Below are 26,890 nucleotides of genomic sequence, written 5' to 3' on the forward strand. Positions count from 1 at the left end.
ATTGTTTGTTAGAGAAGAACGAACAGATAGATGGGTTCACCGTGCAAACGACTCTGCTGATGGCATTGGCAAAGAGCATGTGCGCCGAGCAGGACCTTGCCGATGCACTACTGTCAAAGGCAATGCACCAAGCAAGCTTCATTGGCATGGACACTAAAACACTGGCCGACTTTATTTCCGAAAGCGATCCAGTACTCGCAGAAAGTTGGAGGCGCACAATGTGGATGTTATACGTGAGCGACACAAACTTTGCTGTTATTCGACAGGACTATGATCTGAGGCTGAAGGACATGAGCTTTGACGTATCTACCATGCGAAGATAAGGAGTACAATGAAATGGTAACCGTCCAGATTTGTCCCTGGATAAATATTGTCATTGCTAAACTGAATTACGAAGCTTATCCCGCCGACAAGAACGACATTCGCAGAGTATCATAATCGCGAGTACGACATGCAAGAAAAGCCGTTCTCTTCGTTTGCATATTACATCGATGCAAGTATGATATTTGCTACCACACTGCCCGCATCACTCAAGTTCAGAACCGTATCTAAAGCAGAGATACTCTGTGATAATCTTGAGGCCAAGATCGCCGGCTGGTTTGCGATGTTACCGCCAAGTAAACGAGATCTGGATGTTCGGCCTGCCTTCTTGGATCAACTCATTTTTCAGTCACATATGATGATGTACACGTAAGAACTCGCACATGTTTCTCGCTAGTTGTTGATTCGAACTGACCAAAGATTCCTAGATGTCTTGCTTACATACACAGACCCTTTTCCACCCTTCGATATGACCCTGTTGAAGGAATCTCTACGTGCGGGTCGCCTCCCCCTCCACTCCTCTTGGGACTCAGTGGTGGAGGCGGTCTGAATCGTCAGTCACATCTGCAAAAGCTCTTACAAGCCATCCGCAAGCAGAATCAATGCCTTATCATCTTGCCCCTCGGTTCTGCCCAGTTGTCGCCTTTCGTCATTTGCATGGTTGCCTGCTGCACCATTGCTCACCTCATAGCTTGCAAGTCAGCACTACCAAAGGACGAAGCCGAAGTAGCCCGATCCCGGATCCGCGTTTGCCTCGGCACGCTCAGGCATTATGAGGATATATGGCCGAGGGCTAAGAAGATATTATTGGAACTCAAGAGAATTGCTAATTCCATTTTTCAGACTGAGATGGCGACCTTGCATTATCAGCCCACCTATGCTGGAGTCTCTGCAAATCAGCAAGACGCCACGCTTGGAGGTTTATTTGAAGAGGAATGGCTTGATGCCCTAAGAAACTTCGTATGAAGAATGCATGTAATTAATTACCTCTTAATTCGCTCCGGGATGCGGGGCCCCACCCAAATCCCGAATTGCCTAAGGGCGGGGCGAAGACCCCTTGGTCATCCCGAATATCCATGGTTATCGGAATGTATTGAAGGAAGTAGCTAGCTGAAAGTTCGGACAAGACTTGCAGCAGTGGGTCTTGCAAGTATCAAGTAAACATATAAGACTGCCTTACGTCTCAGTTGGCTTCTCGAGATGCAACTCCATAAAGTCCGCACCCTTCTAAGACACCATCAAGACCTCGTCAAGATGATAGCGCGTTATTTCCGGACCACGGCCCTGGGTACGATTGTCAGACTAATAACAAGGAACCGATTCCTAGCATTCAAAAGTTACAAAGATGAGTATCCTAAGGAGGCAAGCAGCGGGTCGTCACACTGTAATCTCCAGGTAGAGGATGATTGTATACTTGTTGGATGGTGAGTGACAAGTGTTACGCTATCAATCTTCGTTTTTTCTTACGGCAAACACAGGAAATCAGACGATGATCCTGAAAACCCCCACAATTGGTCTACAATAAGGAAGACGGCGGTGACCGCCTTGATCTGGTAAGTTGTATCTAGTTTGATGAATCCCGATCACTACCTGACCCTTGCTGAAACTGAACCTCTTTTTGACAGCTTGTACACTTTTACCATCTATTGCGGGTCGTCGATTTACGTTCCAAGCGTCGGGTAAGTTAAAGGTATATCAAACATAAGGACGATACACTAAGTCAGCATATAGACAGGTCATGGAAGAATTTAACGCCACAGAAACAGCCGCGTCGCTAGGTCTCGCCCTTTATGTTCTCGGATGTGGGTCTTCTCAATTACGGTCACGACTTTGACATAGACTGACGAGAACTACAGATGGATTTGGGCCGCTGCTTTTCTCTCCGCTTAGCGAAATCCCCTACATCGGACGTAACCCGATCTACATCATTACGTTCGCTATCTTCAATCTCCTCTGCGTCGGAGCGGCATTGACAGAGAGCTTTGCTGGATTCCTCATCATTCGTTTCCTGCAAGGATTCTTCGGAAGCCCGTGCCTCGCCACTGGTGCTGCAAGCCTTACGGACATGGTAATACCAGGTTTCTCTACCTTAGTCATGTTGTCTAGTCACTAACTGCTTGCCTAACAGTTTTCCGTCATCTACATCCCATACAGTCTAGCGGCATGGTCAGGCGCTATGTACTGTGGCCCGGCACTTGGCCCATTGTTTTCAGGCTTCTCAGTTGTTGTCAAAGGGTGAGCTCCTCCTATTTCTCTAGTATTTACATCCGTTCTAACCAGCAATAGATGGAGGTGGTCCATGTGGGAACTGCTATGGCTCTCATGCTTTGTTTTCATTTTCCTCGTCATCTTCTTACCCGAGACATCTACACCGACGTTGCTGTACCACAGGTCCAAACTGCTGCGAGAGGAAACTGGGTCGGACAAATACAATGATGCGACGTCCATTGCGTTGAGGGCGGTGACCCACAGAGATGCCATAAAAGCGGCGCTGATTAAGCCATTCGAGATTTCTCTCAAGGATCCTTCAATCGCATTTGTAAACATTTACGTAAGCTGCCTTCATCATGTTGCGTGTTTTCCCTTCGAGAAATCTCCATATCTAATTCCTCCGTGCAGACATCCTTTACTTACGGAATATACTATTCCTTCTTCGAGGTTTTCCCACTTGTTTATCCCAAGATCTATGGGATGAATCTTGGAGAAACGAGTGCCGTCTTTGTGTGCGTTCTAATCGCGTGTATTGTTGGCATCGTATGGTACCTATCTTGGTACCGTATATGCATCGAGAAGCGTTTCAAAGCACTGGGTTCCTATGATGTCCCCGAGACCTTCTTACGTCCTGGACTACTTGGTGTCTTTGGTGCGCCAATTGGCATGTTCCTATTTGGCTGGGGCGCGAGAGAGTCAATTCCCTGGGAAGTGCCAACGCTTGGTATTGTTATTTACTGCGGATTCTCGTTTGTGGTGGGCTCTGGGATCTTTATTTATCTTCCATTGGGTTATCCCCATTACGCGGCTAGTCTTTTTGCCGCCAATGATGCCTTAAGGAGTTCGTTTGCCGCAGCTGCCATTCTATTCGGTAGGCCTCTCTACCTGAATCTAGGAATTGGAAGAGGCTGCAGTCTATTAGGCGGCTTGAGCATACTTGGTATTGTTGGATTCTGGTATCTCTTCCGCTATGGAGATCAATTGCGGAAGCGAAGCAATTTCACAATCCAACAATAGAGGCATACAAGAAGGGAGATGATACCCGCTGGCAAATCGGTCCAGTTATATGATCGACCGTTCCTGTTTGGGTCGCGTTTTTAAAACCGGAAGACAGGCTCTGTTCTGTGGCACGTTCATCCGTACTACCTATACTGAGTTTATTGCGCATACTGAAACCGTTTACGATAGACTGAGTAATTCTTCTGAGGCTGGGCTATTTTCCTTCGCGGAGATCAGCACGGCATATTATAGGGAGGTATATGTTGAGGTTGAAGATTGAACATGAAGGATGGTACAATGATAGTCCGATCCGTCTGTCATATAAGCTTGGGATGACATGTCCTGTCTGTAGTTAGTTGTTCTTTATCCTTACATCAATCAATCTCATTACCTCACTTCAATAGTATAAAGATTCTTAATTGATGCATCTGCATTACTCCACATCATCACGTGCCCAAATGTCTCTGGCATGGAAAGCTTCATTACGCGAGTATGAACAAGTGAGTTTTATGAAGATGCACTACAAGCTGACTACTGCGTTTGGTTATACTTTCTCTCAGATATAATACATCAATTTGATCGTACAAGCGATATCATCAACCATTGTGTCATGAGTCGGGAGCCAAGCCTAGTGGCACGGAAAGGGAGTCTTTTAAATACTAAACCATGGCGTAGCTTCGTGGGATACCTCACAAAAGTGGTAAAGAGTTTATCGAAGGCCTACCAGCAAGTATGACAAACAAAAGGAATGATCGAGCTGACACCTCACAACAATGTGAGATATATCTGAATCTGCAAGAGGGGCTCCTGCGGGAAGCCCGCGATACTCTCTATGTCAGATGGTCTCAAAACCCCCACGGGCCTCTCCCAAGTGAGGATAGAGATGCGTCTTTTGGGACCTAGGCGGCACATGCCGTTTGGTTATGCTTATGGCTTGATGTGACAGTATGATTATGCCAGCCTTGAAGCCATTTTCATTAGCAATCACCATGCAGTACCCACCTGCCGGTCATACCCACCTACCGGTCAGCGAAAAAAAAATCCCCCATACATAATGCGCGTTTGTAACCTCATGGGAAAAAATTTAAAAATAGTAAAAATAAGTTAATCACTGGAGTTCAGATCAAAATTGGATCTATTTTAGTATTCTCTAGGTCTCTTAACCTCACGCCCTGTGCGGGTGCGTACGACACCTAATTCTTCCCTCCCTGAATATGACCTCTCATCCTCTTCCATCCCTCCCACCTCGATCACATCCGCAACAACACCCGCCCCTTCAATTGCTTCGTTTGGCTCTGAAATTGTGTCACCAGCCGCTAAAGCCTCTGCCAGCGTCATAAATTTCTTATTGGGGTTCGGTACCGCCTTTCTCTTCTTACCTCTACTCAACCGGCCAACTTCCTCCTCCAGGCTGGCTATTCTGGTGCTCAAAGAGGCGATCTTGGACTCTTGGGCTTCAAACCCTTTGATATCACAGAATACCGCCTTCTGGTAGAGGGGCTCTTGTTCTTCCCCAGGTCTCTGATGTGACGGCTGGTCTTTGGCGTATTATCAGAGTCGACTTGCCCGTCTCTGTGGCCGTCTGATCCAGGCGTCGTTTCCTTCTTGTCTGGCTGAATCTCAGGATGCATGAGCGCTTTCCGTCGTGAGATTGGCCAGTTTCCAGTCACTCTCCAGCCCGAAAGGATGTTTTTCTTCGTCATACCCACTTCCCTGGCTTTGGCATAAACCTTGATGAAGTTGACCTTGTCCACCGGCGCAGAATCCGTCAGGCTTGCCAGTTTTTGGAGTTCTTTTCGATATGCAGCCTTGGATGCGTTGAAAACACCATTATCCAGTGGCTGTAGGCCATGAGAGCAATGTGCAGGCAGGTAACAGCAATATACGTTGTTCAAAAAACACGTGGCCATCCACTCATCCTGGATTTTCAGTCAGCGGTATTTCTGATCGAGAACAGGTAGACACCCACAGATACATGGTTCCCATGGCCATCTAATATTATAAGCCTTGCATCTGACTCATCTGCTGGCTGAGTTTGGGGCAGATAAACCTCTTTGAGCCACTCGACCGCGATATGGTTGTCTGTCCAGCCGTTATCGGACGTGATATAATACCAGTCGGCGATCTTGTTAAACTCATCAATAAACCACTGCTTCTGAAGTTCTTTGCCCTTGAAGATAATTCCCGGCTTTAGAAGACGGCCATCTGCAGTGACGGCTTCGATAAAACTAGTCCAAGTGCGGGACTGCGAGCCTTTGAGGAAGGCCTTCCTCCTGGGATCGCTACTGCCAATTACCAAGGAATCCAAACCTAGATTTGCAGTTTGTTGGTAAGTCTTGTATCAGAAGTGGTCAGTACTCACCAAATCCAGCCATGATACCGCCCTCGTCAACATTAACCGTGTTCTCAGGCTTGATCCAGCCATATTCTCTCTCCCGGATATCAAAGTACCAATTGACAGCCATTGGGGTAAAAGAATTGAACCTTGCAGCTTCCTGGCGTTTTCCTACCTTCGTATCGATCTCTGGATGGCGTTTAATAAACCTGGCTAGCCAGTGTACACCGATAGGCCTTTCCCGGCCCTGCTGTCTCAACAGGGCAGCTACGGTGGCGCGAACTTGACTGTGGGAAGGAGCATAGCCCAAGGCCTCTTGTCGAAGTATCCATGTAACTAATCTAGCCTCTTGGGATTTGTATAACAGCTGGGCAGGTTGGGTGACCTCGGACTCTGACGGTAGGCCTCTTAATCGGTCAGACAGAGTGGTTTGGGGCATTCCATGCTTCTGGGCGGCCTGGTGCTGCGAGAGGTGATTATCTGTAACATCCAGTATAGCTTCAATGACATCATTCTCTGTATAAGACTGTTGAGGCATTTTCAAGGCGATTAAAGGAAGCTGCTACAGATAAAAGTTTGATGAAATTTCGGGGAGGCTGGGTGATGAAGGAGACATTTCGAGAAATTTTACATTAGTGCCATGCGACCAAACTGCTTGTGTAAAATACAAATGAACATGCCAATATGAAACAACATGAAACTCTCAGTAAGACACAATATGTTCCATGTAAATAACTTCAATTTTGGCCAAGCACTGTGCAAGCGAAGTTGGACATTTTGTATGGGGAATTTCTTTTTTCGCTGACCGGTAGGTGGGTATGACCGGCAGGTGGGTACTGCATGGTAGTAAGGAGAAGGTGATGTATTCACTAATAGGTAACTTGCCTTATAGTCTTTCTTATCTAATGTGCGATGTGGCCTTTTTACTTAGCAGAGATTAAAGCAGAGAGATAAATACATCGGTCTGCAGAGGCCTTGAATGAATTAACTTCAACTTTACGAACTGGTCTTAGACCTAATAAATGCCGCAATAAGAACCCTGGCAATCTAAAGCAAATCTTTAAGTCTTACGAGAGGTCTGTTTAGCTATGCCAAGCATTATATACCTGCACGATCATGACTCAAGAAGAAAGGGGGGAGGGAGGAGATACAGCCAGCTGTAGTAAAACCGCAAGGTTAAGAGCTGTAGATTTTACCGTCTTGCTACCATTATCCCATGTTGAAGAAGCTATAAACACATATTATAACAATAGAAAAAACAGCATAATTTATAAAGCTGGGAATGGGTCTTTCTATATATATTTCTATTGCCCTATTATTACATATTGAATATTCCTAAGGCGATATAATATTACAAGATTAACTTGTTATCTCCTTTTTACTAACTTCCTGCATTAGGTACTGTTACTACTGATAGGCAATGCATGAGCCTATTACGCAGCTATATTCATTTATTCTTATGATAGAGCCTGGTGTCTGCTGCTTATCAATTGTGCAATTAGGGATCGGGTTGGGAAAATCTTTCATGTCTTAGTCAAATTCGAACGTCGGCCAGAAAATACAATTAAAATCCGTTAAAAATCAATCACAGCAAAAGGTAAGGTGAAAGTAACATGCAGCGGTAGGCAAAAGCGTAATTAATCTTCTGATATCTATTATTGACATTTTAATTGCTATTTGCGGCGTATATCCTGCTTTCTTTTGCATCTTTCATGGTCAAATCTATCCCAGACTAAACCACACTAAAATGTTGCTTACGAAATAACGGTATTTGTCGATGGCTTACAGCAGTAGCCAATGACATTACGAATAAACGCGGACGCAATCCTTGTCAGTCTCCTCGAGCCAATACGATAAAGAATAAACGCGGACGCTGGTTCCACTCGATATCCCAACCCTGAAGAGTGACACGAAGACACGTGAATCTCAGGGTTGGGAGTAAAGCCGTGTTTTGAACATCAGTATAGGTTCCATAATAAAATCCATGGCTTCTTTACCCAGTCTCCCTGCCCCGTTAAAGTATCAATGTTCCAAGACCTTCCGTCCGGGATCTCCCACCTATCCGACGAGCACGCAGACCATTATGCATTTACGTGAATCCGTGTGCTCTGTATTCACTCAGCCTTACTTCAAGACGCACTATGCTATGTTTGAGAGGCGAAGCCTAGATGCGCTCTTTATATTCTATCGAAATATGTCGACTTTGCTTATTATTACATTCACACGGTAGAACTCGGCTAGATAAGAATCTCCGACTGATCCATATATATGAGCATTATATAATCATCATAGCACGACCACTTGGGTTGTCCAGACGAAGATGCTCATCGCAACGAATAGAACGGCCAGGAAGGAATATAGCTAATAGGAGCGTAGTATGCTACTGACTGCTTAACCTATCTATGTATAGATTATAGAAACCACAAGATATACGCATATGCTACTACTGAGTGCCTTTACTCTTTCGGTCTGTAGCTAGTAATTATGCCTCCCATGCTGCTACTATACGTAAAGGGAGACACATAAAACGATACCTAATGTAAGTTGCGGCAGGAGGCGATATCATCTCCTCATATCCTACCCATGCCACTTAACGCCACTTCATTTCCATCACCTATATCCTTGTAAGTAAAGACCAATCACTTTACCCGGCAGTCATATAATACGCTTCCCCTTTGTTGACAATAGTATAAACGTAAAAGCAAAGAGACTAGGCATTAAAACTCTATAGAGATAAATGTCAACATCTATATACACAAAGTAAATAATAAATAAATAAATAAACCGACAGGTAGGCCGTGATATGTTCTTTCCTTTGCCTATGGCGCAGATAGACAGATACGAGATTCATCATATTACATTCCCTTGATCATCACTTCCTCAAACTGAAATCGTCACGTATCATCAATCATAATGGGTCGCCGTAAGCTCTCGGAACAAGAAAAGGCAGAAAGAGTCATTCAGGAGCGGGATCGAGGAAGACAACGCCGGTTGAATGCCCGCCAAAACACCGAGACACACAACACTGATATCCGCCCTCACCACACAACCACACCCACGAGCAATGCACCTATAGAAATTATATCCGAAGGTACTGAAGTTTTAAGTATACTTAATTCTCTACTTGAACTTTCACTCCCTCTCTAGAAGCAGGACATAAATACTTGCCAGCAGATAAAAGGTAGCTGATGCATTACCCTAGACCTGTTAGATAGCGAAACGATCTTGCGAACGGATACCTCTCCACGACCGGAAGCGCCACTACGATCGATCGACGAGCAGGCATCATCACTATCATCATGTCTCAACCCTATTCGCGTCTCGGTCGCGTGTGGTGCAACACTTACCAGTGGGCAAATCGCGACTGGACAAGACGAGGTGGAAGAGATCCTCTCGGCAGTCGAAGCACCAGAGTCGCGTGCGTTTCCACAATATGATGATGAAGGAAATTCTATTAGACCTGGCCGTCCACAGATAGACCCCGCCGTGTCGCCGCGTGAGCGAACGCGTGCCCGCGTCCAACGACGTCGCGACCAGCAGCACCTCACAAGGGCACAGCAGATCGTCCAATGGTTTGCCGACTCGCAAGATCCCCCGCCTACCTTGGAGTTCTCTGCCTTGACCTTGCGCGATGGCCCGGCCCCTTCGTCGGTTCCTGACGAGGCTGTGGAAGACGGCGAGGGCGATGGCAGATCGGAGAGCTTCGGCTTTGACAACGATGTCGCGTTAGGTCCGACGTCCCCAACGCCTCCAGCACCTCCTGCCTCTACTCAGCGGGACAGTCAACCACCCCGGCGTAGAAGCTCTCTCCCGTCTACGCCGACCTTCCCGGTGTCGCCCGATGCAGCTGCAGTATCTTCTTCACTCGGTACAGACGATCCAGTCCTCAGTGGCTTCCTCGAGGCAATCCGCCAACAAGACACAGCCGGCGGCCCCGACTTTCTACTCGCACAGAGCGACGCGTATGACCAGATACTCCGGAAATTCTTCAGCCATCGATGTGACTGTACGTTACTTCGCCAATCCATCCGTCTAGAGTGACTCTGTGAATTATTTACTCACGTTCTAATCTCAACCAGGTCCAGAACCACGCGCGCGTGAAGAGCCGGAACATACCTCCACCCTTCCCGAATACGTCCAACACATCAGCCGTGCTCTTCCTCCCTTGCCTAACATCTTTGCGGGACGCGATGAGGCCTGCGATCTCCGTGCTTCCTTCCCACAATGGCAGAGCTTCCTCTCCGACCAGCCGGCCGAGCCGCTGTCCTTCCGCAAGACACAGGCCTCGCTGTCCCAAGACGCCGTGACCATCGCGCGACAGTGGGATGTCGACAGTGTCTGGTTCGGGGCTAGGAGCCTGTCAGCCATCCGAGCCCCCAATCAGTTTCGACTCTCCTTCTTCTCACCTCACACGAGTAACATCTCCACCGCTCAAGTGATACAGCCTCATGGCCTGGACCTGGCACATACGCGTCACACCACCATCGGCACCTTTACCACCGCCGGCGTCCGCTTCTCCGTCTTGATGTTCTTCCCTAGCGGAGCCCCTTCGCAAACACGAGCCTCCGCCAACAGCCTCTCCCTCGCACGATTCAGGGATCTCTATGATGAGATCATCCTCCCGGCCGTCCGCGAAACTGTCCCTATCCACGTGCGACAGGAAATCCCCGGTTCATACGACCTGATCTACGCGAAGTCGCGCGCCTATCAGGAAAAGCCAGGTGCTGGTCGCTGGAGCGCCGAAGACGAGAGTCGATTGTATCGTCTGGCATACGGCATCCCAGCCAGTGTCCTCCCGCAGTTCTGGGCGGCAGTTGTGAGGAACGCGAATCGGCATCGGGTCCAGAGCAAGAAGGGGGACGCAGTTCCCTACTTCCAAAACCCCCGTCTCCTCTTTCAAGCCCACGATCTGAAGAACATGTTCGCGTCGGAGAGCCTTCAAGACAGCTTGGGTCTGTTTCGGGATAGTATATTAGCTGGCCTCGACCCGAGCCAGATCGACATGCACTCTTGCTGGCTAGATGTGGGCATGCGAGATTATGTCCGCATGCCGCCCACGTCGTCGAACAGCGAGAGCCAAAATCACCATTATTACCATGAACCGTGGACGCTTCTTTGGAAGAGCGACTGCTGCCGTCATCTCCACGACCAGGTAGTCGGTGTAGCCCCAGAAGCTCCGATGGAGGCTACTTACTATCGGCCCTACCTTCTCCGGGATATAGGCGGATACTACGTGAGGGCGAAGTCGACTCGGAAATCGAACCCTGGCTACCCAGAAGCTAGGTTACCCGGCGTCATTCGGGCCAAGGCGTACAACTGTAGCAAGGAGCTATTCGGCGTCATGTTCAGCGATTACTAGCTCTTCAGCTTAGGTTTTCTGCCGCTTTTTGCCTTTGGCGAAGGGATGCTGAAGGACCTGGCCGCCACGGATCAAAGTCGCCAGCGTGCATTTGTCTCGCAGCTCAGCCGCTCCCGCATCCTGGATGCGTGGGACGCTAGTAAGCGGCATATGAGAGCTGTCTCGTCGTTGAAGAGACATTCCGACTTTGGAATTCGGAAAGAGGTCACCCTCCGGCTCGATGTCATCTTAGCCATGTGGGTTGGTGGTAGGCTAGAACCGAATTAAAGCCCCTATACGGGCCCAATGTGCTGGGAAGTTCCTCCTGCTCCTCCTCCTTCTTCTTTGTTATCATCTTTATCTTCGTCTTCTCCTTCCCCTCCTATCGTCGGAGAGGAGCAGTATTGGCCTTTCTGGGTGATTCTGACCCAGATGCTAACCGCATTCGTGTCTGCACAAGCTGCCCGTTTTATACTTCCGCTCGATCACATCTTCTCCGAGGTAACGATGGCATTATCGTCGGCTGCTTATTTAATTTCCTTGCCTGATCCTGCTCGGCAGATACTCTCATTCTATACCGCACAGCTCTTCTGTCGTCTCCTGATTCATGCTATCAGCAGTAAGCGACAGTATAACTTCGATAACTGGATATGGAAACTAACCTGGCAGGTTAAGTGTTGCAGCCCTAGAAGCGGTTGTCGCAAGGAGCGGAGGGGTCTCGGTCTGGACGACTCTATCCGCTCTTCCGGCACGCTCTGGATCCCTCATAGCCACTTCGATTGGCAGAGAGGTTACATCTCGCTCGAGCTGCTGGTGAACATCTACATGTCTCGAAGCCCCCTTCAAGCTAAGCTAGCCCACCAGGCCAATGTTCAAGCACTTGCCACGAACCAAGTGACCACCGAGTTACTGTTCCAACGGCTAGTTCGAAATGCTCGGACAGAGTACGATCGGGGGCGCAACCGGGACGCAGAGATTCTTGCCGACCGTGCCGTCGCTCTTGCGGTGGAAGAGATCGCCCGTGCTTATCATCAGCACTTCCTCGCCAAGCTGCACTCGTACTGGGATCGACTCCGAGGTAAGATCGGACGCCAGAAACTGCCGGTCCTGGATCTGTTACAGCAAGCCCAGGAGGAATCGGCAGCCGAGACTGGCCGTATCCCCACTGCCCAGGCTGTTCACGGCATCTACGCGGAGGCATGGGACAAGTACCGTCAAGTTACAGCGGATGATGATAGCGACGGCGACATCAATACATCATCATCCTCATTGCGATCTACTCTGCCTGAGGAGCTGCCTTGTTGGATGACTACTCGTCGGCGTCTACCTCCCAAGAACAGCTGGTCTGGCTTTCTCTTTGACCAGATCTTCTGCCGCCCCAAGCCACCAACCTGGAATGCACTCTTCTTTCTCCAGCTCTACCGAGGATTCAAGGAGTTTTGATGTGCGCCGTTGGGCCCTTTCGATGGTCGCTTCAGCCGCCAGATCGGGTACTATATCCAGATTGCATTCAACTGTGACCACACCAAGGAAGTCGGTACCAGTCATGCTCAGGGCACCTGGTACCACGCCAAGCCACCCTTCTTCCAGATCCAGTACTGGGCTCCTTATTTCTCTCCACCCCGCGTGCAAGAAAAGACATCTCTGTCGTCCCTCTACCGTCGCCGCGCTTACCCCAAAGGTCTCTCCCCTCGGTCCACTCCCTTGATTCCATCACCCCGGTATTTTCACGACCTTGAAAGCGTGGCCTGGCCGCACTGGGTCGAGATAATGCATCATTCGCATCATGATCCAGATCGTCTGCCCTTCGAACGCCGTAGCTCCATCCGACGCCATTGCAAACGCGCGTTGTTCTATGTCTCCTTTCTTGCCGGCCCGACTTGGGGTATAGATAAGGATGTCAACTTTATCGTCCCATGGTCTTTCAACAAAACATCCCATGGTAGTAGCAACGAGTGTGACATCTTCCATGTGCCTGTGGCTGAAACACATATCTCGAAGACAATTGTCGAGGATACGGTAAGCCAGCCAACCATCCTGCTGCCCACCCGCGATACTATCATCGGTTTGCTCGATGCTATAGAGACTCTTACTGGTCACTCTTCAAGCATTGCAGAACGTCTATCGTGGACAAAACGTCGACTCAATAATCAGGGCGATCAATACGACCTCCGTAGTCATCTCGCGGCCAGGCATCGGGAAGTGGGGCCATCGACAGAGAGCCAGTCCCTCCTGGAACGGTTCCTTCACCAACGTGAGCCACCGGAATGGGATGTCGAGCCTGTGGATGAAGAGGAAGCCGAGGACACGGAGGAAACGGCGGAAGAAGACAACTCCTCTTCAGGAGAGGATAATGATCTGGAAGATGTTGGCCTGAATGACTTAGGATCGTATATTGGATTTGTTGGCTAAGGGAAAGCTGGCCGATGAAAATGTTGTTAGCTGTGTCAGCTCTGAAATCTTTTCTATTATCCTTCTCTCTCCATCATCATCATTTCACTGCTTTTCACTACGACCACTTGTGATTCCAAAAAAGGTGTGATTGCGTATTATCGTTTCCTAGTGGGCGGTTTGAGTTCAAATAAAGCAATCCGTATGATTAAACAACTAACTGCGACATCTGCTAACTACATTTAATTATAACGTTTAAACACCAGGGCGTATTACCAAAATTAGATTAGTAGAATGCGACAAAACAGAGAATAGGGTTTAGGTATAGGGTACGTAACTCAGTCTACGACGGACTCCTTCCTCTTCAAGCTGGTTCAGCAGCCTCTTTCTTGCACCAGAATCGGATGGATTCTCTTTCAAGACAAAGGGCACACCAATTTTCTCAATGAGGTTACAAAACGTGTGAATATCTTCCATCTTTATATCCCGTTTCGAACGGCAGAGGAAAAGGACACTACCACGGCACAAATGGCGCCGGTAATCAGGTAAATAAACCCATTTCCCGTCCTTGATAGAAGTTGAAATCAATAAGAGCTGGGCTAAGGGATTCTGTAGGCCATCGTCATCGTCGTCGTTGTCATTCCCGCCGTCGCTGGATTGATTGCTGCTATACGACTTTGCAACGAGGTCCAGGCCGAAGAGCGAGGGAATATCACACGGGTCATCGCCCTCTAGGTTGAACAGGGGGTGCGTCTTGGGCACAGCCACTTCCACCATCTGTGGCTCCTGTCGGTCGATCTGGTCGCGGAGGCAGTTGATGCGGACACCCCTAACTTTTGAGGTTCTTTGGGCTAGCACGCGCTTGGAGAAATGGTCGTCTTGACCACCAGGTTCGATCATGCTTCCGATCGTGTCCATGTAATAGCCCAGGTAGTCGATGGCATCACGGTAGGCAGTGAGGGTGATGTCGGTGGAGTGGCGTGGTTCAAAGTCGGCCCCCTTCCTCATGACCGCAACGACTGGGCCCTTCCAGATGAACTCGCCGCACGTATCACCAATTAGGGTTGGGATTGTACCGTGGATTGCCTGATTGGTTTTGATGTTGCGGGGTGGCACGTCCGGGTCTAGGAACCATAGGTGGATGGTATCCTGATTACTAGGCCTTCCACGAAGGATGTTGCCTCTTACCTGCCGTAGGCCACGGCCGATGTAATTATCGTTTCCGGGAATATGCAGGAGTTGGTCCAGGACTGGGTGGAAGTAGGGCTTGGCCTCGTACTTGTCCTTCTTGGTATCTACCCAGACAAGGGAAGGCCGCGTCTTGTCCATGGGGAAGAAAACGGCAAGGTGATGGGTTGGAGAAGGCCGATTGGCGAAGTTGCCTTGGGCATGCTCCGAAAACTTGCGGCAGAGAAGGCGATGGGTGCGCCAGTCAGTTTGCTGACATTCAAGAGAGCAGTAGGCGGCGGAATGGCAGCAGGCGCATCGGCGAGCGTCGGAAGAGCCGCAAATTGTGCAGAGGACGTCAAGATCCATATTTGTAAACGGGCGACAGGATATTGTTGTGCAAGAAGGGGGAGTGAGAAAGCAACAGCAAAAAAAGTAGAAGAAAAAGTTTGGAAGGTATGATGGGTGAAATGGGCGACGATTGTTTTGCTTATCGTTTTAGGGGTGCACAGCTGAGCAATTGGGTGTGTGGGTGGCTTGGTGACTAGCCAGGGGCTGTCACATCACGGCAGCTAGGATTATCAAGGCTGGGGGCAGGGATAGCTGCAAGGGGTGGGGCAGGGATAGCTGCAAGGGGTGGGGCTGGGAGGGTTCAAAACTGAAGCAGCCCCCCAGAATTTTGGGGTGGGCCATTTCTCCATTTTCAACCACAACCAAGTTCAGAAAGAACACGACGAGCGGGCGACAACGTATATATAACAGCGAAGCGAGACGACCGTACTACGCAAAGATGATAAAATGATGGCCTCGACGAATTGAATCCATTCGATTTACTTTTATTATTTTCTAACCCCCCCCAATTTTGTAAATTTATTTTGTTTGTTTTCTTTTTCTTCTCTTTCCGTACTTAATCTTTTCCCCTCTACCGATTAGCTAGTCTCGACCTTACCTATCTCCCATCCTGGGCTTCGGAGGCGATTGCACTAAAGTGCACCTCTAGGCACTTGTCGGATAGCCCAAGTGGGCTATCAGTGACCTCTTCAATTTGCCTCTGCTGCTCGCCTCGCCTATCCCATCTGCGTGTCCGTATCGGAAGATTCTCATTCTCATCTGTGGCTAGGCGGTTGGGCAGTTGTTGATCTCGACGGTCGTGGCGGACGTGTATGTGGCGGGACTCAGGAATGAATCTGTGTTCAACTAGTTGCTTGTTTATCAGCGGACCAGAGGGAACCTGTTGCATCCAAGGCTTCCTGTCGGCGGCCGAGGAGCGTGGCCAAGCGGCCGTCACGCTTCTGGGAACGGTGTTGGTAGTGATTTGGGGTTTGATGGTAAGGAAGCGAAACACACAGGGTGTTATTCGGGGTTACCCGGGCGGCCCCCCCGCTATTTGGAGCCGGCGATTTCTCCACTCTCAACCACACTGGAGCATTCTCAACAACGGCGATGAGGGGTTGGGTATACAACAACGGACTAGACCTGCACCACGCGACTGAGCAGGCGATGGACAAGGACGACAAAAACAACCCGAGGTCGGTGGAGGATTTAGTAGGACATCAGGCGGGTACTCCAAGTGGCTCTGAGACACTGCTATCCTGATGGGTTGACGAGGGAGGCGATGCAAGAGTTCACCTGCGAGGCTGAATCGAACGACGGTACTGAGCAAGTACTGGACTGGATCACGTCAGACGCTGGGCATTGACACGATGATGATGCCGGCGCTGTGGTGGTCCCCGATTCGACAATGGACCTAAGCAGGCGGCATGGGCAGGACAACAGGTTGCTGTCGACGAGGCAGAGGAGGCAGAGACAAAGTGGTCCTGGTTTACGCGTAAGCCTAACCCCAACGCTAAGGCAAAAGCTCGAGTTTTCGATTGATCGGGGAAGGTAAGAGGCTAGCGGGTGTTTGAGAGGGTTAGACAAGGGACAGACACGGACGGCTTGGCCGTAACCCCTAACCCTGAGCCAAAACGTCAGGTTTTGGTTTGACCCGGGAGGTTGAGAGGGTAGCGGGTAGTCGAGAAGACTAGTACCAGTGTAAGTCGGCGTTGAAAGCGGGAGGGTTGGAAGAAAGAGGCCAGGGAAAGGTGCAGACTGGAGGTGAGGTTGACTTGACCCCAAGGCTAACCCTGACGTTAACCCTAGCCTTAACCCTAACCCCAACCCTGAGCTTCCACCGGGGTAGGGTTAAGGGGTAGGGGTAAAGGCAGGGTTCAAATCCACGACACATCTGGGCTCAGTGTAGTGGAAACAGGGGTTGCACGTGGCGCAAAAAGATCCGTGCACTCGTGCACGGATCGCTATGTGATCCTAAATCCACCAGAAGTGCTAGTGTAGTGTCGTGGATTTGAACCCTGGGTAAAGGTAAAGGCAGAAACAAGGAAGGGAGGAAGGAAGAAAGAGGACAAGTTTTTCTGGTGGGAGAGGTAACCTTCTCGGTTCACGAGGGGTGTTGTTGGTTGGAGAGGGGGAGCAAGGCTTCTCGCTCTCGCAGGGGAGGGTGTTCAGAGTAGTTGGTGTTGTTGTTGTTGTTGTTGGCGTGAGCGGCAGCTAGCCTTCTCGTTTTCCGAGGGGGGGCTGTGGTGAGCGGCAGTCAGCCTTCTGGGACTCTCAGGGGACGGTGAAGGTGACAGTCTTCAGAGTAGTAGTTGGTGTTGGTAAGAGCGGGAGCTAGCCTTCTCGCGTTGTGAGGGCTCTTGTAGCTGGCTGTAAGTAGTAGGGAAAGCGCTGACGGCCACGGTGGGAGAGTCTAGGAAGGAGGGAGGAGGAAGTGCTGTAGGCGTGGTGACTTGTAAGCTCTACCCTATCCTATCCTAGCTGCGCGGCGGATTCAGCTCTGAATCCAATGGCTTTCCCATAGTAAAAAAAAAGGCGCTAATGAAATGACGACCTGAATCCATTGCACCCCAACGGATTCAGGTCACCCATAGGTTTTCATCGCTAAAATGCATTTCAAGTAGATGCATCGATTCATTACATCGAGGGAAGCTTATATCTGGCTTGCCAGCCTTCGAAAGTCATTTTTGCGGCATTGCGACCCGTTTAAAGTTGGAATTAATTGATCGATTGAAGTTGAAAGAGACCAGGGTAAAGCGAGACGTATTAGTCAGCAACCCCAGTTCGAGGGAAGGATTATATTAGCATTCAACTCAAGCCCAGCACTAAGAGCTAGATAAGGTTTAAGGTTTAGTATCACAGCAACAACAAAAGCAAATATAAGAGGGATATAAATAATATCAATAAATAGGCATAATAATAACATTTCAACCACATTAGAGGACATTTAAATAAGTCGAGATGTTGCCATTTATTAAATTACCCGAGTATCCATTTGTTATATGTACAATATGCCATTATGCATATGTCACCAAGGAGGTCGAGCCGCATTTAAAGAAGCATCACAAGGGCATCAAAGCAGCTACCAGAAGAGATATAGCCCAACAAGTGAGGGATATGCCCGGCATGATCGAGGACCGGAGAGGGTTATTGACGTGGCAGAAGCCACCGCCGACGACCGACCCAATCCCATATATCCATCCGCCCACGTCTGATAATTTAGGTTGCAATGAGGAAGGTTGTTTATTTGTGGTCGGCACCCCGCGGGGCATGCAGGAACATTACCGGAAAGATCACAGGTGGAGCAATCCCCGAGGAAGAGGCGGAAGTCAGCAGATGCGGAAGATACAGGCTCAGCAGGTCCCATGGCGTACCGGCGTCCAAAGCCAGCGGCTTTTCAGCAACGGGCCGGGTAGTGGTTGGTTCGAGGTCGGGTTTGGAGCACCGGCCACCCAGACACCAGACGAGGCTGCCATGATGGAGCGGGCGGTTTATGCCATGGAGCAGAAGCAAAAGCAGTTCGAGCAGGAGGAGAAAGAGTGCATTAAAGCCGCCAACGCAAAGACAGATGCCAATGCGTGGTTGGAGCGTGTAGGATGGGCCGACCATTTGCAGGGTTTAGATCCGGAAGCCATGAGACAGTTGACGGACCCGGTTGGCGAGGAAGAGCATGTTTTGCAGTTAATCCACGACAGCATCATACGCGTCATGTCGCAGGCGCGGATCACAGCCGCACCCAGCACCGTTGGCACCCAGGCGTTGTTCGAAGCGCAGCGTAAAGAAGTCGACAAGAAGCCGCGGCGGCCGTTTGACAATCGGGTCGAGGAAGACACGTGGGCCCGATATACAGCAGTGTGGACAAAGCTGATATGTTATATTTACCGGGCAGAGGAGATTGCAGATGACAAGAAGAGGCCCGGGTTCAAGTTAACAAAGCGGCAGAGCGATTACATGGATGCGTTAGAAGATATGATTCAAGAGCATATTGACGATCCCGAAGCCAACCCGTTAGATAAGGATCAGGTGGACACGTTGACGTTGCAGGTAGTCATTGCATTACTGGACCACAAGTTAACGGCAGGTGAGTATCGTAGCGCCATTATCAGCGGGTTGGCCGTGCTGGGGATCCGGAAAGACGGAGGTTGGATGGATGTGATGGATTACACACCCATGTATTCGGCCGTGATCAAGGTGGCGCGGGCGATGGTTGTGTATCAGTCATTTCAGGAGAGGAAGGCAGAGGTGGCCCGATTAAAGGAGGCGAAGTTGAGGCAACTGGATGACGAGGAGGAGGCCGAAGAAGAAGCCGAAGAGGAAGCGCCCAGCATGTTCCGCATCGTGCGTGAGAAGGTGCAGAGGTTCATGACGACAACATCCAAGGAGACATACGCCGAGCCAACGCCGATGGATTGGATATACGAGGCGCGCACGTATGGCATGTACATTCGGTTCAACACACCAGCGAGCGGGACCGTAGATTGGGATGGCGACCACATCAAGTACCGAAAGACACGGTTCCGGATGGGTGCGTTGACCGAGATGTTGCACGCATTGACGAGGGAAGCGAGAGAGCATTTGGCCACGCTGACGATGGTGGATGATGTGGACCAGCTGCCGCGGATCCCGTGGTCGGCGGTGGAAGACGATCACAGCGAGGACCGGATAGGGTATTCATTCTTAACTGACGACCGAAATCGCGAGTGGGTGAAGAGAGGTAAGAATTGGGTGATGAACCAGATCCGCGATACCCAACCGCATGGGCAGGGCCAGGCACGACGCAAGGTATGGATCGACAACGAGAGAAGGGACGGAAAGCCGTTCCAGGCCCGGGCGGTGCAGTCATACGGTCAAACGTTCAACGGGTTCATGGAGCGCATATTCATGTTGATGTACATGATGAGCCAACCAGGACGAGTCACCGAGATGACCGGCATACGACATGAGAACACAATGAACGGAGGGGTGCGGAATGTGTTGGCGCATCGGTATGATGTGCATGGTTACATTATACCACAAGGGATTTCGATTAACGGGGCAGGCCAAAGTGATTCACCGGTATCTGCCCCGTGCCGTAGGTGAGTTGCTGGTGTGGTATTTGTGGTTAGTTTTGCCATTTTGGCAGCAGGTGCAGGGTGTCGTTAAGGATGCCGCGATCCGCAGCCCGTTTATGTGGCCGGACGAAGTGGTACGCAAGGCGGAAGATAGCGCTATAGAAGAGAGGGAGGCGAGACGGGCAGCATTAGAGGGGCATCACAACAACAGTGGCAGACGTGAAGGAGATGACGAAAACGACGAAGATAACGACGGCGGAGGCGGCGGCAGAAACGATATCATCGAAAACTCAGATGACGACGACGTGGGGTTCCAGAGTTGGGTGCAGGAGCGAAAGTGGACATCAGACCGGGTCCGTCGAATCATCCAGCGACACAGCAGGCGATTATTAAGTGTGACGTTGAATATTAGTTCATGGAGGCAGATTGCCATTGCCATCGCCCGTCGATACTTGCATGGTGCATTCAAAGAGTCGACACTGGAAGGGGATGATGAAGATGATGATTTGGATGATAACCCCGTTGATTTGCAAGCCGGACACGGAACACATGTTGCCGGCATGATTTATGCGCGCGAGTTGCAGCAGGGATTGTTCAGCACGGCGTCGATCCGGGACAAGTTCCGAGCGGTTAGCCGGCAATGGCACCGTTTATTCGAGTTCCAGGACAGCGAGGAGGGTGGAGCGATGGCCGCGATAGCCCGGCGAAAGCGTGCCCCGTACGACACGGAGCGTGAATACAATCAGATGCAGCGATTCCGACGGTTGCAGCAGGTCAACATCGCCGGTCAGTTACGACAGATGATGGGCCCGTCGGCGGCATTCCGCGGGCAGCAGGAGACGGTGATCCGGGCAATTATACGGGGAGAGAGTCCCATCATCCAGATCGCAGGCACCGGCGAGGGCAAGAGCATGTCGTTTTTGTTACCGGCGTATTGCGCCAACGATAACGGCGGAACCACAATCGTGATCGTGCCGTTGATATCATTGCGGGATGATTTGCACGGACGTTGTGAGAAGAGCGAAATCGGGACATATGTATGGAAGAGCCGTGAAGGACATCAAATTGCCCCGATCGTGTTCGTGACACCCGAATCAGCCGTGACGAAGGAGTTTGGCGATTTTGTGAACCGATTGCAGGCGCGATGTGCGTTGGACCGGGTTGTGGTGGATGAGTGCCACACGATTTTGGACAGCACCGGCCGATTCCGACCGCAGATGATGGAGTTGGGTCAAGTATTGAATGAATGGGGCGTGCAAAAGGTGTTTTTGACGGCCACATTACCGCCCGGCGAGGTAGAGAGGTTTTGCGAGGTTGTCAGGGTACCGATAAACCGTGTCAAGATATTCCGATCGCGAACATCGAGGCCGAATATCCGGTATAGGGTAGTTGAAGTGCCGCCGACGCCGTCGCCAAAACATCAACGTCAGGAGGGGAGAACATGCAAAGATCAGGAAGCCGGGCCAGAAGAAGACGCAGAGGACAGGAAGGTTATGAAGACAGTACGGGATTGGTTATACCAACGCAACAGCGGCCGAGTTATTGTATACGCTAATACGATCGATCGAGTTGAGCGATTGGGAAACATGTTGGAATGCCATGTGTACCATTCGAAAGTAGACACAACAGCAGGCAAGGAGCAAAGATTGCGATTGTGGATCGAGGACGGTCATTTGATCGTAGCGACAAATGCGTTGGGATTAGGAATAGACGTACCGGACGTACGGTTGGTGGTCCACGCCGGCATGCCGAGTCGATTACGAGATTACGTCCAAGAGAGCGGACGGGCCGGGCGAGATGGTGGGCAGAGCGAAGCAATCATCGTCACATGCCGACCGAAGGGAAACGGACGAGAAGATGGCAAGGCGATCGGGAAAAGAGCGAAGCAAGCGCCGGCATCAAGCAACAGTTGGCCAGCAAAGGAGGCGGCGGTGGAGAGGTTCATCAGTGGAATGTGGTGTCGGCGCGTGGTGTTGGATCAGGTGATGGATGGCCGATTAGATCGGGCAGGTTGTGAGGAAGGGGTAGAAGAGATGTGCGACATATGCCGGCGGCAGAGAGATCAGTTGATGTTCGAGGAGGACATATCGTGGGTCGAGAATCAAGAGATCGACAGCAGCAGCAGCAGCAGTATTAGGAGGGAGGGTATTGATACAAGAGATCAACATGGGGGGGGAGAAGCGACAGAAGGTGAGATTCAGTCACGGTTTGAGCAGGCAGGGCGGAGCATACGGTATGAGCAATTCAAGGCGAGGCAAGAAGAGATCCGCATTCATCAGGAGGTGGAGACATTTGAGCGAGAGTTAGGACGCATGTCCTTTGCTATCGAGCGTGCTGGGGGTAGGGTTAGGGTGAGGTAGAATAGGACTGGACTGGACTGAATTGCAAGTAAGTATAGTATTATGCTATCATAGTAGTAGTAGTAGCAGTAGTAGTAGCAGTAGTAGTAGTAGTAGTAGCAGTAGTAGTAGCAGTAGTAGCAGTAGTAGTAGCAGTAGTAGCAGTAGTAGTAGCAGTAGTAGCAGTAGTAGCAGTAGTAGCAGTAGTAGCAGTAGTAGCAGTAGTAGCAGTAGTAGCAGTAGTAGCAGTAGTAGCAGTAGTAGCAGTAGTAGCAGTAGTAGCAGTAGTAGCAGTAGTAGCAGTAGTAGCAGTAGTAGCAGTAGCAGTAGCAGTATAAGGAGCAGGAGGAGGAAGGGTAGTATTTTTGTACCCTGGGGTACAAAGCAATATGCAGTCCCCTACCTACCCTACTATCAACTATCTGCTCACTCCATTATCATCGGGTATATAGGAAAAGGTACTTGGTAATTTTGTACCCTGGGGTAGAAAACCTTGGAATTGCCTATCTGCAGTTAACGTTACTTACATCATCATTATCCTCTTTATAATCTTCGGGAGTCTATGTCACATCGCCGAGTATTGGATTATTATAACTATGACACTGTAGCTTAGCAGAAGGCTTTTACCTATAGAATGCAGTTTTGACTTTATAGAGTGTTAATAGGTACCTTAAGAAGTTGGTAAGAAACAAAGCTGTTTACCTATATAGGGTAGTTAATTTGGGATTGGGTTTTGAGCTGGGGTGGGAGGGGGGAATATGTGACGGGTGAAGGTTCCCAAGGGATAAACTAGTCCGTACTGGTTTATGTTGGCAGAGTCGTAGGGCGTTGTCACTGAGCGTTGCGAAGTGTCACGTCTCTTAATAGTGAATAGAGCGGGTTAGGCGTATTCAGGTAAAGAAGTTTTGTTGATAGCTGGTAGGCCATCGTACTATCTAGTGCTAAGCGAATGTATATATACATGAGGTTATGCAGGTCGAACGAGGTCGGTTCGACTCTGTTCGACAGGCATGCAAGGCGAACGAGGTCGGTTCGACTCTGTTCGTCATGCAAGTCGAATGGGGTCCGTTCGACTTGTATAGGGTAGGTCTATTCTAAGTGGTGGAAAACGTGGGGTATGTATTGAAGTGAGGTAATGAGATTGATTGATGTAAGGATAAAGAACAACTAACTACAGACAGGACATGTCATCCCAAGCTTATATGACAGACGGATCGGACTATCATTGTACCATCCTTCATGTTCAATCTTCAACCTCAACAGTATGTTATCTCACGTGGGTGGAGATTAGTTGGGTCGTAACAGAATAGACGTATTTATAATTCAGCAGTTAACAGGGGGGTTAACCCCAGCCTGCTAGGGCATTAGATCTAAGCTACCCTATACAGAACCAACTACCTTGCTTTTATATTTCTTTCTAGATTACTATATAAGTTGATAGACCTTTAGATAGTTAGTATTTCAATCGTACTACTATTTTACAACTAACTATCCTTACTAGATATAGTAGTAAATAGTAAAAAGGTCTTTGTTTACCATGATACAGTTATAAGTAACCTATGGAAGAGTACAGGAAAAAAAGTTTGTGATCAAAAAGACTACTCGTTGGCTAGCCGGGAGGGGGTGCCAACTAAGCAAGCTTAGTTGGCCACAAAAGTATGAGACAAGGCGAAAAGTGTGAGACAACCCCGCACAGGCTGCTGTCGCAAAATCATGACTTTTGCCCGCCAAAACCAATGATTTCTAGGACATCAATCAGTAAAAAAGTCATATATCACGTCCATCAAAATTATGCCCTCACAATCAAATCTGAGAGCTGCTCAGGCCGTTGTTCTTTCACGCCAGCGACTTCGCCGCGGTCTCAATCGTGATGCTGCCGGCCGCCGAAAGAAGCCACTGACTCTTCGTGCTGCTGAAGCTCGATATGCCGGCTCTGCTCGTGCATCTATCGGCCGCATCGTCAAGAGACTTGAGGCTGCGAATACCGTAGATTATGAGGATGTTGTCGATCCTAAGATGGGGCGCCCGCGGCAACTCACGGATGAGGAAGAAGAAGCTATCGTGTGTTATATCATCTGGATGGAAAAGTCAGGCCTGCCTGCCTCCAAGTGGGAAATAGAAGATGCAGCACTTACTCTGCGGCGCCGCCGTGATCCTGATGCGAGACCTGTGAGCAAGATGTGGTACTCTCGCTTCCGCGATGATCATCCTGAGCTTGCGAAATCGATATTGAAGTCGAGAGAAGCTTCGCGTGCCGAATATGAGGAAGGCGGCGTTGATGATACGAAGGAGTGGTTCCAACGCCTCAGCGATGTGATGACGAAGTACAATATCGGTGCATCAGAGACCTGGAATGCAGATGAAGCAGGAGTTAGAGTCGGAATGCTACGAGATAAGATGGAATGCCTCGTTGTACGCACCAAGAAGAAGTCAGCAACAGAGGTATTTTTCTCCGCAAGATCGCGAGACTTGCACAGTCATCGGCTCAGGCAACGCAGCCGGCGCAACAACGCCCCCCTGGCTGATCTTCAAGTCGTTGCCAACGCTTGAGTGGGCGTTCATTGAAGGCGATCCTGATATGCGCTTCGCTCAGTCAGACTCGGCATTCTCAAGTGCGGCGATAACGCTCGAGTGGGCGAAGCACTTCAACCGATGCTCGTGGGAGAAATCTGCTACTGTACAGAAACGTCAGCTTGATTTTTGAAGAGTGGTTTGGGTGTAATGAGCACCTTCAGGATACAAATAACCGCTTGGTTACTCACGATATGCCTCCCGCGGCGAGGCCTGATGATGAGGCTGTATGGCGGCTGCTCGTTATCGACGGCTTCACAGGCCACGGCTCATTCGAATTACGAGAATATATGATAAAGTTCAATATTCTCGTAGCATTTCTTCCGCCTCATTCAACGCATATACTCCAGCCAATGGATGTAGGCGTATTTCAATTCTGAAGGAAGCGCATCAGAAGAAGCTTCGTGAGGCGTTGCGGAAGGGAAATCTTACCTTTGGCCGGCGTGCCTTTGCAGGAGCTTTTCAGGTATGTGCCTTCTTAATCAGCCTTCACCGAAAAAGGCCCCTTTTCTCACCAAAATCAGGAGATCTTTAATGAAGGCTTCACTGCCGCTCACATCATCTCGGGCTTCCAAAAACGGGCATCTACCCTCCCACAGACCGACCTGCCATAGAATATCTTCTCAGGAAGCAGCTCAAGAAGAAGAAGACCTTCACGCCTGCTCATTTCTCACTTCTTCCCTCAGATATGCGATTTTACGCCGCTTCCAGCACCGCCGAGACCATCGGCGAGCGATATCACGATATCCTCAGTTCTCCTACGCTCGCAGGGCTCCGGCACATTCGCAACATCGTTCATGAAGCTGTGGTGCTTGAGGATGTTATCAAAAAGTACGTGGATGATCGAAGAACTCGCATCGAAAAGCGGTATCACGAGAGAAAGCGAGGCCGCCGCGCAAAGACCGTCTCTGACCTTATTCCTACAGTATCGCTGCAAGATCTGCGAGATCAACAAGAGGAGGCTATCGCCGACGATAAGAAGAAGCAACATAAGCAGGGTATACGATTCACACGATCTGTCATCATCAAGGAGATGAACCGCCTCAAGGATGAGTGGCGAGAGAATAAAGAAGTTATCGTTAACGGCATACCAAAGAGGCTGTAGTTCAAGCAGTGGTTGGAGCACACAGGGAAGCAATATGACTATTTATCTATGGATGCACAGCGTTCACAAATGACTGAAGCACTGAAAGAAGAGACTGACGGCTATATGATAGATACACAACTCCCTGATGATGTGCGTGAAGCTATCCGCAAGGCACAGTATGCCGCGAAGCCCCTCAGCGCCGTTGATCTCACCGGCCTCCCTCACAGTGATGATACGGTCACTTTCAACCTCACACAAGCACACGAGCACGAGGAAATGGATGAAGAAGACGAGATTCTTCCTGTAATTGAAGTCGCCGGCGGCAGCGAAGTCGAGATGCCCTCATCGCCGCCCTGTGCACCTGACTCTGAGTCATCACTACCTACACTTCCCTCAACTCCTTGTCCCTATCAACACCACACGCAGCTTCATGAGTCACTTCGTGATATCATCAGGGGAATAAGAACGGCACAAGAAGATAGCCTTATTGGCTAAGGAAACAGATATACGGCACATTTTGGCAGAGAAGCTGTTTCCCTTGCCAGAGCATCACCAGGGCCGTCGCAGCCATTTCTCCCACTCTGAAATAGCCAGTAAATCAATAGAAGCTTCAAACTACGCCTTTTCATCAGTTTGAGCCTATTTTGACAAGATTTGAGTGTCATTTGATTGAAAAAAATGGTATTTTGGTGCAAATCACGCCAAGTGGGCATCTTCCGGGATGTCTCACACTTTTCGGCTTGTCTC

At 49.7% G+C, this 26,890-nt stretch overlaps 10 protein-coding genes across 10 annotated transcripts; 8 read left to right on the plus strand and 2 right to left on the minus strand.

The window, feature by feature from the left end:
* Nucleotides 1-59: 59 nt before the first annotated feature.
* On the plus strand, nucleotides 60-1,287 carry FPOAC1_013957 (uncharacterized protein; the record flags this gene model as incomplete). The annotated part of the gene is made up of 3 exons (XM_044858297.1): nucleotides 60-302; nucleotides 398-690; nucleotides 750-1,287. The coding sequence occupies 3 exons, from the start codon at nucleotides 60-62 to the stop codon at nucleotides 1,285-1,287; spliced, it is 1,074 nt and encodes a 357-aa protein (XP_044700753.1).
* A 772-nt stretch (nucleotides 1,288-2,059) lies between these two features.
* FPOAC1_013958 (uncharacterized protein) lies at nucleotides 2,060-3,549 on the plus strand (the record flags this gene model as incomplete). The annotated part of the gene is made up of 5 exons (XM_044858298.1): nucleotides 2,060-2,123; nucleotides 2,178-2,389; nucleotides 2,450-2,556; nucleotides 2,608-2,872; nucleotides 2,941-3,549. The coding sequence occupies 5 exons, from the start codon at nucleotides 2,060-2,062 to the stop codon at nucleotides 3,547-3,549; spliced, it is 1,257 nt and encodes a 418-aa protein (XP_044700754.1).
* A 5,230-nt stretch (nucleotides 3,550-8,779) lies between these two features.
* Nucleotides 8,780-11,225, plus strand: FPOAC1_013959 (uncharacterized protein; the record flags this gene model as incomplete). Its single annotated transcript, XM_044858299.1, has 3 exons — nucleotides 8,780-8,957; nucleotides 9,069-9,872; nucleotides 9,946-11,225. 3 exons carry the CDS (start codon nucleotides 8,780-8,782, stop codon nucleotides 11,223-11,225), a joined length of 2,262 nt encoding a protein of 753 aa, XP_044700755.1.
* Nucleotides 11,226-11,811: 586 nt separating this feature from the next.
* FPOAC1_013960 (uncharacterized protein) lies at nucleotides 11,812-13,616 on the plus strand (the record flags this gene model as incomplete). Its single annotated transcript, XM_044858300.1, has 3 exons — nucleotides 11,812-11,823; nucleotides 11,874-12,640; nucleotides 12,683-13,616. 3 exons carry the CDS (start codon nucleotides 11,812-11,814, stop codon nucleotides 13,614-13,616), a joined length of 1,713 nt encoding a protein of 570 aa, XP_044700756.1.
* A 297-nt stretch (nucleotides 13,617-13,913) lies between these two features.
* Nucleotides 13,914-15,131, minus strand: FPOAC1_013961 (uncharacterized protein; the record flags this gene model as incomplete). The annotated part of the gene is made up of 1 exon (XM_044858301.1): nucleotides 13,914-15,131. The coding sequence occupies one exon, from the start codon at nucleotides 15,129-15,131 to the stop codon at nucleotides 13,914-13,916; it is 1,218 nt and encodes a 405-aa protein (XP_044700757.1).
* Nucleotides 15,132-18,431: 3,300 nt separating this feature from the next.
* On the plus strand, nucleotides 18,432-22,506 carry FPOAC1_013962 (uncharacterized protein; the record flags this gene model as incomplete). The annotated part of the gene is made up of 2 exons (XM_044858302.1): nucleotides 18,432-20,057; nucleotides 20,221-22,506. The coding sequence occupies 2 exons, from the start codon at nucleotides 18,432-18,434 to the stop codon at nucleotides 22,504-22,506; spliced, it is 3,912 nt and encodes a 1,303-aa protein (XP_044700758.1).
* A 40-nt stretch (nucleotides 22,507-22,546) lies between these two features.
* FPOAC1_013963 (uncharacterized protein) lies at nucleotides 22,547-23,726 on the minus strand (the record flags this gene model as incomplete). Its single annotated transcript, XM_044858303.1, has 2 exons — nucleotides 22,547-22,857; nucleotides 23,717-23,726. 2 exons carry the CDS (start codon nucleotides 23,724-23,726, stop codon nucleotides 22,547-22,549), a joined length of 321 nt encoding a protein of 106 aa, XP_044700759.1.
* Nucleotides 23,727-24,276: 550 nt separating this feature from the next.
* FPOAC1_013964 (uncharacterized protein) lies at nucleotides 24,277-25,670 on the plus strand (the record flags this gene model as incomplete). Its single annotated transcript, XM_044858304.1, has 5 exons — nucleotides 24,277-24,927; nucleotides 25,019-25,162; nucleotides 25,221-25,415; nucleotides 25,451-25,522; nucleotides 25,581-25,670. The coding sequence occupies 5 exons, from the start codon at nucleotides 24,277-24,279 to the stop codon at nucleotides 25,668-25,670; spliced, it is 1,152 nt and encodes a 383-aa protein (XP_044700760.1).
* Nucleotides 25,671-25,744: 74 nt separating this feature from the next.
* FPOAC1_013965 (uncharacterized protein) lies at nucleotides 25,745-26,161 on the plus strand (the record flags this gene model as incomplete). Its single annotated transcript, XM_044858305.1, has 1 exon — nucleotides 25,745-26,161. The coding sequence occupies one exon, from the start codon at nucleotides 25,745-25,747 to the stop codon at nucleotides 26,159-26,161; it is 417 nt and encodes a 138-aa protein (XP_044700761.1).
* Nucleotides 26,162-26,230: 69 nt separating this feature from the next.
* Nucleotides 26,231-26,638, plus strand: FPOAC1_013966 (uncharacterized protein; the record flags this gene model as incomplete). Its single annotated transcript, XM_044858306.1, has 1 exon — nucleotides 26,231-26,638. One exon carries the CDS (start codon nucleotides 26,231-26,233, stop codon nucleotides 26,636-26,638), a length of 408 nt encoding a protein of 135 aa, XP_044700762.1.
* Between the last annotated feature and the right edge of the window lie 252 nt (nucleotides 26,639-26,890).

This window comes from Fusarium poae (genome assembly GCF_019609905.1).
Source record: "Fusarium poae strain DAOMC 252244 chromosome Unknown contig_4, whole genome shotgun sequence".
Taxonomy (NCBI): Eukaryota; Fungi; Ascomycota; class Sordariomycetes; order Hypocreales; family Nectriaceae; genus Fusarium; species Fusarium poae.